The sequence below is a fragment of the Rhinatrema bivittatum genome, chromosome 1 (assembly GCF_901001135.1).
Source record: "Rhinatrema bivittatum chromosome 1, aRhiBiv1.1, whole genome shotgun sequence".
Classification (NCBI taxonomy): Eukaryota; Metazoa; Chordata; class Amphibia; order Gymnophiona; family Rhinatrematidae; genus Rhinatrema; species Rhinatrema bivittatum.
The window spans coordinates 66,259,142-66,273,388 of record NC_042615.1 but is presented as its reverse complement, the minus strand read 5'-3'; the positions used below and the strand labels follow the sequence as shown (position 1 = coordinate 66,273,388).

General features: G+C 41.8%; 1 protein-coding gene across 1 annotated transcript in view; it reads left to right on the top strand.

Annotated features, from left to right (window-relative positions):
- Positions 1-1,014: 1,014 nt before the first annotated feature.
- ASIC5 (acid sensing ion channel subunit family member 5) overlaps positions 1,015-14,247 on the top strand; it is a 64,831-nt gene continuing 51,598 nt past the window's right edge. The window contains exons 1-4 of the mRNA XM_029603798.1: positions 1,015-1,041; positions 4,493-4,547; positions 11,341-11,647; positions 12,710-12,947. Coding sequence (XP_029459658.1) covers positions 1,015-1,041; positions 4,493-4,547; positions 11,341-11,647; positions 12,710-12,947 — 627 coding nt within the window. The remainder of the gene's footprint in view (positions 1,042-4,492; positions 4,548-11,340; positions 11,648-12,709; positions 12,948-14,247) is intronic.

Sequence of the window (14,247 nt, the reverse complement as noted above, 5' to 3'; positions counted from 1 at the left end):
AGCTTCTACAACATACCTCCAACGCGGAGTGAATCTAATAGCACTAATCACATGCAAATGCATGTGTTTGAGGCTATTAGCATTCACTCCTGTTGCAAAAAAAAAAAATGTGCGTCTTAGGACGCCCATTTAGCGATCAGAAAGTAATGCCTCCCTGGAGTAGGTGTTAATTGCTGAGCGCTCCTTAAATTAGTACAAAAAGCAGAAAAAACTGCTTTTTGTACTGGCTCCTATTTAATATCGTTGCGATATTAAGTAAGAGAAAAAATTTAAACTAATTTTAAACCAAAAAAAAAAAGTTAAAAAAAACACCGGCAGTTGGGTGCAGGAAACGGACGCTCAGTTGAGAAGCATCCGTTTCCTGAACCCCCTGACTGTGCGGTTTAGGGAAACCGACGCCGATAAACTTGGTGTCAGTTTTCCTAACTGGCAGAGGGCTGATGCACTCGGGCTCTCCTTAGCAAAGAAGTGCTAGGGGCGCACAAGCGACCTAGCGCCTCGTTGCTAACGCGACCCCCCTAATTTAAATATTGCATGGTGCCCCCAGGGGGGCACCTGGGGTGCGTTAAGAAAGGGGGTGCTGACTGTTCAGCGCCTGCTTTTTGCACCAAAGTATTGCATCGGCCCCATTGTGATGACATCCTGCCATATAGGAATACTGTAAGAATGTATTTGTAATTTATTGCTTACTTTTACTTCTCTTTCATTTCACAGGCAGTGTAACAGCAATCAGAATGTAAAACATAAGATTCGCCATACTGGGTTAGACCAAAGTTCCATCAAGACCAGTATCCTGATTCCAATAGTGGCCAGTCCAGTCACAAGCACCTGCTAAGATCCCAAAAGATAAACAAACAGATTCCATGCTGCTTATACAAAGGGATAAGCAGTGGATTTCCCAAGTATACCTTAAGAAAGTAAAACTGCTTTTGTAGGAGATCATATCACCAGAACAAGCTTCCCAGGTAGGAAGATATCTCCAAGAACTTGAGAGTGTAGGGGATGTCTGACATAATGGCTGAGAAGCACGTACAACCACAGGTAATGAGACTGACCAAGGAAATTAACTAGACAGATGAAGCAGCGCAAGTGAATAACCTGTGTACAGCCAAGCAGATCAGACAGTTTCATTTGATCACAAAATGTTGCAGATTGAACAACTTCACATTGATAAAAAATTGAATGAATACTTCTTGGCAAATATAAAAAAATATGTCACCATCAGCATGTATCTGCTGTACAGATTCATATTTATACTGCATGGCACTTTATATTTTAACAAGGTACATTTATTTCCCCAGATCTTCAGTAAATTACTTCATCTGCTGCACAGACCATAGCAAGTACGTTTTGTTTTACATATTTCTTCCTAGAAATTTGATTCATTCGCAGAGCAATTCCGGATTACACCGGAATTTCATATAGTTAAAATAAATTCAAAGAGGTTGATACTGAGAAAGAATGTGAGTTACCCAGGTTATTTCAGTGGATATTCAGCAGTACTAAGCTGGCTAAGCATTTCGTTGAATGAGTACATACCTGGGTAACTTTAGGTCAGCGGTTTACCTGAGCAGAGGTACCTGGATAAGTGCATCCTGCTAGTGCTGAATATCGGACTCGCTGGATAACTCTCATCCATGCCCCCGGAATATCCCACCACCCTGTCTCTTTTTTTTTTTTTAATTTAAACTTTATTGAATTTTTTAATTCATGACACTACACTGTCATAATACATTACGGATGTCTATCTTTACAATAGTTCTAGAACCAAAATCCTTAACAATAAAGAAAAAAGGAAAACATTATATCATAAAATTCTAAGGAAATCATATTAAACTTTTAGTATATCCCATTATTAGACATCCTATTACAATGAAAATAGGCAAGAATCAAAATTTTAGATTGAGCGTATTTCAAAGAAAGTTAAATATTTAAATTAGACTGGAATAGTATTTACCCTGCTGATTACTGCTATGCGAATACCCTTATTCAGCTACCGTGTCCCAATCAGCTTCTTAGCCTCTAGAAACTTTTCTAAATCTGATGGTTCAAAATAGATGTAATTTATGTTATTCAATTTTAACATACATTTACTAGGGTACCGGATAGTCATTTGAGTTCCCACTTGATCTACCAGATCTTTCAAGGCTAAAAATTCCTTTCTTCTATTTTGAATCACTTTTGTTATATCAGGGAAGGTCCAGATTTGTTGATTGTAATTCTTAACAGTCCGGTTCCTCAAGTACAATTTCAATACCATATCCCTATCAGAGGGAAAAATAAATTTAACCAGAACTGTTCCTCTTTTTTCAACTATCTCCTCGTTTGATGACTCAAGCAGCTCAGTTACAATAAGAGGCTCCCGTTTTTCTTCCTCTTTCGATCTTCTTCCAGTTAGGAAATATATTTTCACCAATGGTGGTGTAGATTCTGCTGGAATTTTTAGCACCGTATTCATGTATTGTTTAAATTGTTCTTGAATCGAGATACATTTAATTTGAGGGAAATTAATCACCCTCAAATTCAGATATCTCAGTTCATTTTCAATTCTTTCCAACTTTTTTTGCTGAACTATTTCTCCTTGTATTAGTCCACTTTGTATTTTTCCTATTTGTACAACCTTCTGATCTAGTTCTTTCATTTGTATACTCTGTATCGCATTCTGCTGTTCCATTTTCAACATCCTTTTATTCACATCTGTTACTACATTAGTCAAAGTGGATATAGATTTTTCTAGGGTCATAATTACAGTCCAGACATTATCAAGCATAATTACTGAAGGCTTTTCCACTTTTTTGGGAAAAATGGCAGCTAAATCTGGGACTCCAACACCAGTCAGGTCTTTACGTGTGTCAGAGATTCCTCCTTCACCTCGTTTACAAAGTCCTACTCCACCTCCTTCTTGTAGAACCTTTTCCCCAAATGTTTCAAGGTTAAACTCGATTTCTCTAAGTAAAGATGGTCTATCTCCACATGGAGGGGAAGGAGTATTCGGCGCGCCCAGACTCAGGGCCTCATTTTCTAAAGTATCGCAGGCCTGCGATACTTTAGAAGATGAGGGGTGGGGGGCCAAAATGGGGGGCGGGCCTGTGCTAGCCGGCAGAAATTGCACCATTGCGGTGCGATCGCTGCCGGTTTCGCACCCAATAGCGCCATCATAGGAGGTGTAGCTACTGGGAGCGAAATAGGCAGCGAAAAGGCACTTACCTTTTTGCTGTCCGCGGCTTCGGCGCAGAGTCGGCCCCGACGTCTCCTCTTCCGGGGCTGACTCCGCCCCGACTCCGCCCCCATCCTGGTATCACGTGCGAGCGGCTTGGAAATGAGGTAACTGAGGCTGGGGAATCCACATCAAGCTCAATAGTGGATACCACAGCGCCTCCTTCAACGGGAGTATTTTCAGGGACTGTGTTGAAAAAACTTTCTATTTTTAACTGTGAGGGGGTCATTGGGGAGGATGTGGTAGTCACCTCCCTCAGTTTCCCCTTCCTTTTTGTGTGTGGCATTCTTAAATACCAGGAAGAAATAAACAACAAGAAATTTGAAAGTTTTCAATTTCCAGCAATTAAATATTTTGATTCCTGCTTGGATGCTGCTTGGAGGCTTCAAAGAAGGATATACAAATATAAGAAAAAGAAATTATTACTTACTACAGGTGGAGGAGATCTGAATATATCACCACTGACCAGAATTTCCGGGCAAAGCTGTGCGCCCCTTAGGTGTGCGCGGCTTGGGTGGCGCGCCGGTGTCGGCTGCGCGCCGCAAGAGGGTTGGCTTTTGAGGAGCTCTCCACCGGCTCCTCCCTGATGATGTCTGGCCCCGGACGTTCCCTACAGCTTCGTCGGGGCAGGCTAGCTCTCTTTACCCCCGGTATCAGCTGTTCGGGAAAGCGATGGCGATAATAAAGCCAGGTAATCTTCTTCCTCCTCCACCTCCTCCCTGCCTCTTTATCCAACTAAAGTTTAGCCAAGTACTTACCCAGCTACGATTTTGCCATTGAGAGGGGTGGGATATTTAGAACTTAGGGTTTATCTGAGTAACTCAAAGGCTACCTGGACAATCCCTTGTGAATATTGACCTCAAAGTTAAACAAAAGAATTATGAGCTGCTTCCCCTCTCTTTTCCTGAATAAATCTTTAGCTTTCTTTTGCAGCAGTAGTAGTAGCTGTTCCTTATATTATGATTTCATTTCGTACAATCAGAACACATATATCAGAAACACAACCGAATAATTCAAACAAGTGTCTAACTTCAGAAGGCAACAAATACCACAAATTATATTGATCTACCATTTAACCAGCAGATGCTTCCATAATCTAATCCTACCATAAAAATTAATTAGTGTTTGCCCAGGTCACAGAGTATAGCAACAAAGGCAGGTAACTTGCTCATTGTTGAATGGCTAGAAAAATATCCTCCCCTTTTACTTTCTATAAAAACCATTAACTGGAATTATTATCAACTATGAAATGAGTTTATCTGTCTCATCATTCAGAAATCTAAGCAACCAATGGACCAAACTGGGAAATCCAAATCATTAAATGACAAAGGTATGTTACAGAGACATTTTTAATTGTTCCTTCCTTGCTAAGCTAGTGATTCCAGGTAAGATACAAAAAAAATCATGTTTTCATTTCAAAAACTTACAGTAAGGTGAGTGATAGAAATTGTTAAATTTACAGTGCCCAGAGAAAAACCGTGAGGAAATGTGTTGGCTCAAATAAACAGAAATGACCTAAGGTATTATTTTGCTAATAATATTTATGAATTCACAGCTTCTAATTCAAATTTGTTTCCTTTGACCTTTTGACTTAGTCCATTGACATTGCTATGTATTTTGCTTGCAGAAATGGGCTTTTTAAAAAATTGCCCCCAAACATCCAGGCAAACGTATGTGCGAATGTCTTGGTTCACGCTTGAGTTCATCTGGACCTAGTGGAGGCTTTCCCTGAGTCAGAATTGGGGAAGGGTTTACACTTATGTGCATACTTTTGAAAATTCAGTCAATATCATGTAAAAATGTTTAGGAAAAAATGTCCATGCATTAAACAGCAGGAGTATGTTGTGTGCAGGTAAATTCAGTGGAATAATTTTCAAAGCAGACTTAGGTGTCTAAAAAAAGTCCACTTTGAAAACTGGCATAAGTCATGCATGTGTTTGCCAGCTCACTTGTGCACAATGTCACACAATTATCCTCTAAAAAATAGAACTGCACCTCCCACTCTTTCTCCATTTAAAACACACTCAAGACCCATGACAAAGCTGTAGGACCTTCAGCTACTATTACTGCAGTTGCTGCTATTGTGTAGTTATATGGTGCTAGCAGATGTACACAGCACTGTACATAAACACACCCGAGGCAGTCACTGATCCATGGAACTTGCAATCTAATCAAGACACAGAAAAGGCAGACAAAAACAGAAGGCTTGGATTAAAATCAAGATGGGATAGGATCGCATGTTATAGTTCATTGCAGAATACTTGATTTCTTCCTGTAAGTAATTGTTTTGGCAACTTGTCAAGATCAGCCTTATCCCCCCTCATGTCAGGGATGGAAAAGAGTGCTCAGGACCAGAGAACAGTTAGTACTAAAGTAACTACTTAGTAATAGTAATTTAAAATAAAACAATAAAATGTCATACACACATTTGTAAATCATATAACATATCTTTATATTAGATTTAGTGGGTTAGACAGAGAATGAGATTATATCACTTTGGGTTAGAAAACAAGAATGTACCATCAGTGGCAAAACAACAAACACAGGTACTATCGAACATCAGAATAAGTGCAGTACAGCTGGAGAGTAGACTGGGATGAGACATGGTATGCCATACCAGATTCATTCTCAAAGAATTAATTAGGTTTCAGCATGGACGAGAAGAGGGAAATGTGCCCTAAAAAGTGAGGCAATGTGGATAGATAAACCTCAAGGTCAATATTCAGATGGTTTGTCTTGGAGTTAACCAGACAAAACCTGAGATTTGAATATTTCCCCTGCTCCCTGGTTACATTTTGTCCTGGCATATAATTAGTACCCACACAAAATGTAGCCAGACAGAAAGAAGCAGTGCAGGAGATGATCCCAGGGTATGGCTAAACTTTATCTGGTCATCGCTGATATTCAATACTGGCCAGGTAAAGTTATGCAAATAAATGTTATCTGGATAACAAAGACAGGCTCCAATCGCTCCTCCCTCCAATTCTCTAAGGTGTTAAAAAAAATTGTAGTGATCTGAGTTGCATCTATAAAATCCCTCCCCTCCCCCCATTCACCTCCATCCCCTATCTTTAAAAAAGTGGTATGGTAAATTCCTACCATGACCCCTAACCCCTAAATGTGCCTCAGGACCCCATTAGAAGGAGGAGAGACTCTTACCTCCTGCTGCTCGGATGAATACTAAGGGCCGGATTTTAAAAAGCCTACGTACGCTGGGCCTATTTTAGAAAGGCCCGGTGACGCGCGTAAAGCCCCGGCAATCATCTAACTCCCGGGGCTTCGAAAAAGGGGCGGGGAGGGGACGGGGCAGGGTCAGAGACCATTTGCCCCTGTGCCGGGGGATCGCGTGCCGGCAGGCTGCCCAGAGGCAGGCGCAGAAGGTAAAAAGAAGGTCGAGGGGGATTTAGGATAGGGCTATGGGGGGGGGAGGTTAAATTAAGGGGTTAGGAAGTTTCCTCCGAGGCCGCTCCGAAATTGGCCTGGGAGGGAATGGGTGAAGGCCGCGGATGTCGGCACGTGCAGGATGCACAATCCTGCACTCCCTTGCGCGTGCCAACCCCCGATTTTATAACATGCGCACACCTGTGTGCGCATGTTATAAAATCTGGTGTCCATGTATGCGCACCTGGTAGCGCACACGCATGGATGCCCGCGTGTACCTTTTAAAACTTACCCCACAGTGCCTAAACAGCTAACAGCTCACAGCACTTAGTACTCATTTATTCACTTCATTCCAGGGTGAAGTCCCCAATTTCTGTTCAGAAACCAGTACTTAATGGAGATCTGCTCCTTCTCTTTCAATAACTTGTGAGCAGATTGATGCTTTCTCTGTCAGCGAGGGGACCAATTCTCATTCAGAACTCACTGAAATGGAAGGAGCCGATCCGTTCAGCACTGATTTCTGATTGGTCTGTTCAGCCTGCGGTGAATAAATTAATACTAACCGGTAGATTTTAGAAGTATTGCTGATGCCGGAATATGTGCGTCAAGAACGAGGAGGCAGGGCTTTCCCAAGACTGTACTGCTGGTCCTGATGAAGCAAAGCTCTGGAGATTTTTTGAGAGAGAGAGAGAGGAGAGACTCTGTTAGAGAGACAATATAACATGCTGTAAAAGGGGTACTTTGGGGGAGAAGGGGCAGTGTTACATTGGTTTGCCTAGAGTGCAGGGGTCTGTAGACCCTTGTAATACCGCACATCCCCCCAACCCACCCTGAATAGAAAGTGCCCCTCTTGCAGTGGGATATAGAGGGAGCCTCAGATTGTCACTTTAAAAGAGTCTCTCTCTCTCTCTCTCTACCTCCACCCCCCCCCCCCCCCCCCCCCCCCCCATGGTCTGTTGTGTGAGCATGCTATTAAAGGGAGGAATATTTGAAATGATTATGGGTGTACTTGCATGTACAATATAAAATTAAGCATTATCTCTGCTCACATGCCAATATGGGTGTGTGTCAGGGACAGGGGAGAAAGTCTGTGTGCATCCCCCACCTCCATCTAATCCATGCAGTCTCAGGATGATTTGAATCTAAAATTCCTAGGGATGAAGAGTGGGGGATATTTTTATCCTTACTAGTTTTAACTATTATTTGATATGTCTTCTCTTCTGAAATATTTTATTTGGGAACTTTGAATAATTTTATATGCATTTTTAATTACTGGATATTCTATTTTCAGCTGTTTTAAAATATTCTTTTTATTAGTATGGTTTTACTGTTATGATTGATGTTTTTTATTTCTTGATTTAATTGTTTGATTTGTTATGTGGATTGATGATGTTTCTATTTTCTCATTGTTACGCTGCATAAAGAGTGGAAATAACTCTGAGAATCTGGAATTCTAAAGGAATTCCTGGGTCTCCAGGCCAACACCAGAAAACTCAGGGTGCCTTGCTACTGGAGAAACAGTCTGTGCTGGTCTGGAACAAGAAAACGCTTGGGCCCTACAGATTGGAAGGTGTCCGATTGGCCCACATAGATAGGAAAAAGGGAAGGGGGATTAGATTGCATGAGCCAATAGAATACCTCCTCCCTTTTTCCTGCTTCTGCAGACCAATTGGAGGCCTCTTCTCTTCCTGTCAACCCAGGCCAATTGAATATCTCCTCCCTTTCTTCCTGCCCTTCCAATGTATTCATGCCAGCATAAAGGGGGAGTCCAATCGGCCACAGAACCATAAGGAGGAAGTTTCTGCCACTGGTGGATTCGGGGTGGGAAGAGATAGTGAGTGAGTGTGGTGGGGAGTGGGAGAGAGCATGTGAGTGGGCATGGAGCGTGAGTATGCAAGGAAACAGTATGTTTGAGGGTGTGAGAGGGGAGATAGTGGGCCGGATTTTTAAACCTACGTGCACGGGGTACATTTGTGCTCGCTACCCGATGTGCACAAATGTATGCCCAATTTTATAACATGCGCAGCAATTGCGCGCATGTTATAAAATCCAGGGTCGGCGGGCGCAAGGGGGTGCACACTAGTGCAGCTTGCATGCGCCGAGCTCTAGGGGAGCCCCGATGGCTTTCCCCATTCTCTCAGAGGCCGCTCCGAAATCGGAATGGCCTCAGAGGGGACTTTCCCTCTGCCTCCCCACCTCCCCCTCCCTTCCCCTACCTAACCTGCCCCCCAGCCCTACCTAAAACCTCTCCCTAACCTTTATTTCATAAGTTGCGCCTGCCTCTGGGAGGCGTAGGTTGTGCGCGCTGGTCAAGTGCAGGCACACGATCCCCCAGCACGGACGCTGTGCTGGAATCCCCGCCCCTTTCACAAAGCCCCGGGACATAGGCGCATCCCGGGGCTTTGCGCGCGTCACCAGGCCTATGCAAAATAGGCTCGGCGTGCGCAGGAGCGGTTACGCACGTAAATCCTGAGGATTTACGCACGTAACCCTTTTAAAATCCGCCCCAGTGTGTATAAGGGTGTGTGTGTGGGGGAGAGTGTGTGCATGATGGGGCGTGTGTGTGTTACGGGACAGAGTGTGTGTGAGGGGGCATATATGTGTATGTGAAAGTGAACATGCAAGTGTGCTAAAATGTGGGTGTATGAAAGAAGATAAAGTTTGAGTGCACACTGCCCGATCTATCCCTTTTTCTCCCTTCTTCCCCGCTAATCAATGAAAATCTCAGAGTGACTGGAAATCTAAATTTCCCAAGTATGCTTGTTGCAGTTTCCAGTTCAGTTTTTGTATGCACATTTCTATTTATTCTTTATGGTCTCTTTATTCTCTATTTGCTGAGGGTCTGTATGTGTAACTGAGGTAAGGTATTTTGCTAGTGTATAGTATCTTTGTAGGGATCTGTCGCAGTCCGGCTTGTTCTGTTTCCCAGTAGATTTATTGGTGTTCTAGGGCCTGCTGTAATATTTGAGGTATTGCCTTTTCATAAGTAGGGTTGCTATTGTTTCAGTGTTGGTAGTTACTGCTCTTTTGGTATGGGATGTTTACTATTTTATAATTGTAATTTAGCTTGCTCGTGGCTTTCTAACGGTCCCCCCTCCACCACCACTACCACCAGCTTAAATGCGCATTACAATGGGCCTAATACCATAAGGCAGTGATGGCCAACTCTGCTCCTGAACAGCCAAAGGCATGCTGGTTTTCAGGTTCTCTACAATCTACATGAGATTTGTATGCACTGCCTCCCCTACACGCAAATATATCTCGAGAATATTCAGTGTGAAAATACTGAAAACAAATCCTGTTTGTGGCTGTTAAGGACCAGAGCTGGCCACTCCTGGGTGGCGTCCAAGAATTTTATTGCAGGGGTTCTCTAGTTGGCACCACATCAGCACATGTACATATATAATATATGCTGTTGTAAATGATGTTTTTACCTCATAAACCTGTGTTCTGTCCTTTTTCAAAGGCAAGTCTTTCTTAGAAACATATAGAAACATAGAAATGACGGCAGAAGAAGACCAAACGGCCCATCCAGTCTGCCCAGCAAGCTTCACACATTTTTTTCTCATACTTATCTGTTTGTCTTAGCTCTTTGGTTCTATTTCCCTTCCACCCCCACCTTTAATGTAGAGAGCAGTGATGGAGCTGCATCCAAGTGAAATATCAAGCTTGATTAGTTAGGGGTAGTAGGGGTAGTAACCGCCGCAATAAGCAAGCTACACCCATGCTTATTTGTTTTACCCAGACTATGTTATTCAGCCCTTATTGGTTGTTTTTCTTCTCCCCTGCCGTTGAAGCAGAGAGTTATGCTTGATATGCGTGAAGTATCAGTTTTTCTTCTCCCCTGCCATTGAAGCAGAGAGCTATGCTATGCTTTGCCTTGAGAAGGGCTACGTTTTTAACAATTGAAAGGATTTAAAGCTCCATAGTGCTTTTTGCATAATGTTTTGCTTGCCCATTTTTTTTCCTGTGGAATTTCTGATATTTCAGAAATTGCAAAACATAGGGAGGGTCATTTCGAAATAGCCCAGTGTTAGTGATAAAAGCAGCAGACTGTGCAGGACACGGTCAATGGGAATGTACTGGCGTGGGGAGTGAGGCGAGGCTGGGGAACTGGAGGCCAGCTATAGTCATAGAAAGGGAAGAGGTGAGCCAGGAAGAAGTGCTTGTGCAGTGTTAGTGAGGCTTCTGTCTGAGGTGGTTGGGCAGAGCTCTGAGAGAGGCCGCTGGCTGGAGCATTGGTGAGTCTTCTGGAGAGTGCAAATGGGAAAGGGCCTGCAAGCAAGATATTTTCATAATGATGTGGCAGGGCTAAAGCAGGGGGCACACTAGCAAGCGCATTAGCAAGAGCAGAATACATGTTTGGTTGGCAGGAGACATTAACACCAGGCCGGGAATCCATGATATCAGCTCAGTTTGCTCATCCATGAGAAGAGTGCTCTACTTAAATATTTAGGAACATGTTAAGTTTGTGCTGGAGACATTTTGGCTCAGTTCTGCCAGGCTCCAGGTCACATGATGTACCATTCAGAGTTCAGCTTGATGTGCTTTTGGGAGCTGTTGAAGCACGTGCTGCACAGAAAGTATATGAAGGAGCCAGATAGGTTCCCTGTGGGCTGGTTTTGAAAAATCCCCCCCCTCCCCCGGGCTGATATTTTCCTACAATCCGCCCCTACTCCCATGGTATTAACATGCACTAGGAAGATATCTCGTAGTAATCTGCTGTCTTTGCTCTCTTCTAGGTCTTTTGGAGAAAATCAGGACTCACTTACTAAAGCATCCTATACCACCATCAGAAGACAGAAAGAAGTATGATCACGAGTTTGCAGTTTCCACCTCATTTCATGGTTTGCACAATATTGTTGGTACATGCAACAAGACTCGTAAGTTCCTCTGGATGTCTGTGGTCATGGGATCAGTCTTCATTGTCTCATGGCAGATCTACACCCGTTTTGTTAATTATTTCAGCTGGCCAACCACTACTTCAGTAACGGTCCAGTATGTGAACAACATTGAGTTTCCAGCTGTGACATTTTGCAATTTGAATAGGTAACATGATATTTATTTTTATGATAAAAACTATTCATCATAAAGTATTGTACATATGTTTTACTGGCTTTTTAAGCTTTGTGTTGGTCTCACTGCTCCTTTACTAGTTAATTCCAAAATCAGCTAAACTCTAAACTTGTGACATCAGTTATGTGTTCCATTCACACAAGACGCCTAGTAGAATATAAACTATACAGACAGAGGATTATTGCAAATAATGTTGGAAGGAAAGGAAATTCATTATTTTTTTCAAATAGAAAGAAGCCTTAGGAAACAGTGAAAAAAAGTCTGGGGGAGTAATTTTCTAAGATTTTCTATCCATATGCGCATATCTTGCAGGGTAGAGGTGTGTGTATTTTAAACACGTGGGTTATAAAACGTGTAGAGCTGTTCACGGCCACATTTGCGTGTATATGCTGCTGCACACATTTGTTTGAAAGTTATCCACTAATATTTTAATAATGCACACTCTAAAAATGTTTTAGCGTGAGTTTAAGTGCTAGTCCCCAAAATGGAATCTATTCCTTCCACTGCATTTATTAACAGCAGAACAAAATATTATACCTGATCTACAATCAAAGTCGCTTAATGAAAAAAAAAATAAAACAGACATCTTAAATGTTCTAAGTTAGACATACTGCAAAGAAAATTAAAAAGAGAGAAGGCTATTTAAAATTTTAATTCTCTCAGCAATCTCCGTTTCGGTCTTAGATATCATTTCAAATGTTTTGTCAAGAAATTTGACCGGACAGATGATCCATCAATTCATATTCACTCAAAGTAATCCAGGAAAGTGAAAGAACAGCTTCCAGCTCGTGCTTCTAGAAAAATACTTACACCAAACGCCCATACATCTCGGGAGGAAAAGATTTGGAGAGAAGTGATTGCCAGAAGTAAAATCATAGATGTCATTATGCTTACTAACAGATTCGCCTTTCCATTTTTTAAAGGTGTTTTTTTAAATTGCATTGTTTGTTTGCTTTACATGTTTTAAATGGTTTTGTCTGTAGTTACTCAGACTATTGAAAATCCAGCCATGCTATTTCTGTTTGTCTCTAACAGATACCAAACTCAAGCAGTGGCCAACCTCACCATTGTGTTTTTCTTATGGAGTATTGTGTCTGCTGTTCTTCACCTATCTGCTGTTGATGACAATTCAAAAATTTCTCAAGATATCTCTGATTTCCTTCAGCGAAACCAAAACTTCAGCATAAAAGAATTTACCAGAAATTATGGATTTTATCTCAATAACAGCACCCTGTTAAAATGTGAATATTTTGGGAAACCATGTTTTCCAAAGGTAACCTTATTGCTTTTTTTTTTTTAATATCATCTACAACAGTATGGGGCCTATGCAAAAAATAGTAACATGCACATTAAGGACTTCTTACATAAGAACATAAGATATGCCATACTGGGTCAGACCAAGGGTCCATCAAGCTCAGTATCCTGTTTCCAACAGTGGCCAATCCAAGTCCAAGTACCTGGCAAGTACCCAAACATTAGATAGATCACAAGCTACTATTGCTTATTAATTACTATCATAGCAGTTTATGGATTAACCTCTAGAAACATATCCAAACCTTTTTAAAACCTTTTTTAACTGTTGTAACCACATCCTCTGGCAATGAATTTCAGAGTTTAACTATGCGCTAGTGAAAAAGAATTTTCTTCAGTTGGTTTAAATGGGCTACTTGCTAACTTCATGGAGTGCCCCTGGTCCTTCTATTATCTGAGAAATTAAATAGAAAATAGCCACTGCTATTACTAGCAATGGTAACATGGAATAGACTTAGTTTTTGGGTACTTGCCAGGTTCTTATGGCCTGGATTGGCCACTGTTGGAAACAGGATGCTGGGCTTGATGGACCCTTGGTCTGACCAAAAAGCACGAAGGAAGGCGATCTATAATAGCCGTCAGGATGAAAGAAAAGAAATAGATGCCTGTAGTCTTAAAACAATCCTTTATTGCAGTGGAGACACAAGGGTAGCCCGACTCTGGCCGAGTTTCGCCGTCTCAAAACGGCTGCCTCAGGGGCTTACAATAATCTTCTTGAATTCATTAGTTATATATCGACTAAGAATATAGTGTGATCATATAAAGAGCTGTATGATCTCTTATGTTGCGTCTTGAAGCATTCACGATAGCAGAACTCCACTAGCAAAGGCAAGCATGTTTGACATGTCAGAAAAGAATGCCATTTTGAAGATTATCGTAGTATAGACCACACAATGCATCATTCAGCCCTTGAAAAAGGACATTGGTCCAAAACACGGTCCCGTGTTGGGCTTTGTCTATGAAGAAGATCTAGGTGAAATGCACCCTCTGTTATGGAGATGATTGAATTTAAATGGTGGCTTCTAATTTGAAATGATTAGTGCAACATGCAGCGCATTTTTCAGATAAGCTTTGGTTCACGTGTGGTTAATCACAGTAATTTTTAACAAAAAAAACTAAGGACAAAAATTAAGGACAATTTCTTTGCTTCAAAAAATTATAAGTTGCTAAACACAAGGGAGTTCATTGGGATTGGCCACACATTTGTATAATGACTGATGATTATAAAGAAGGCTGAGACCTAAAATGTTATGTTAACGATG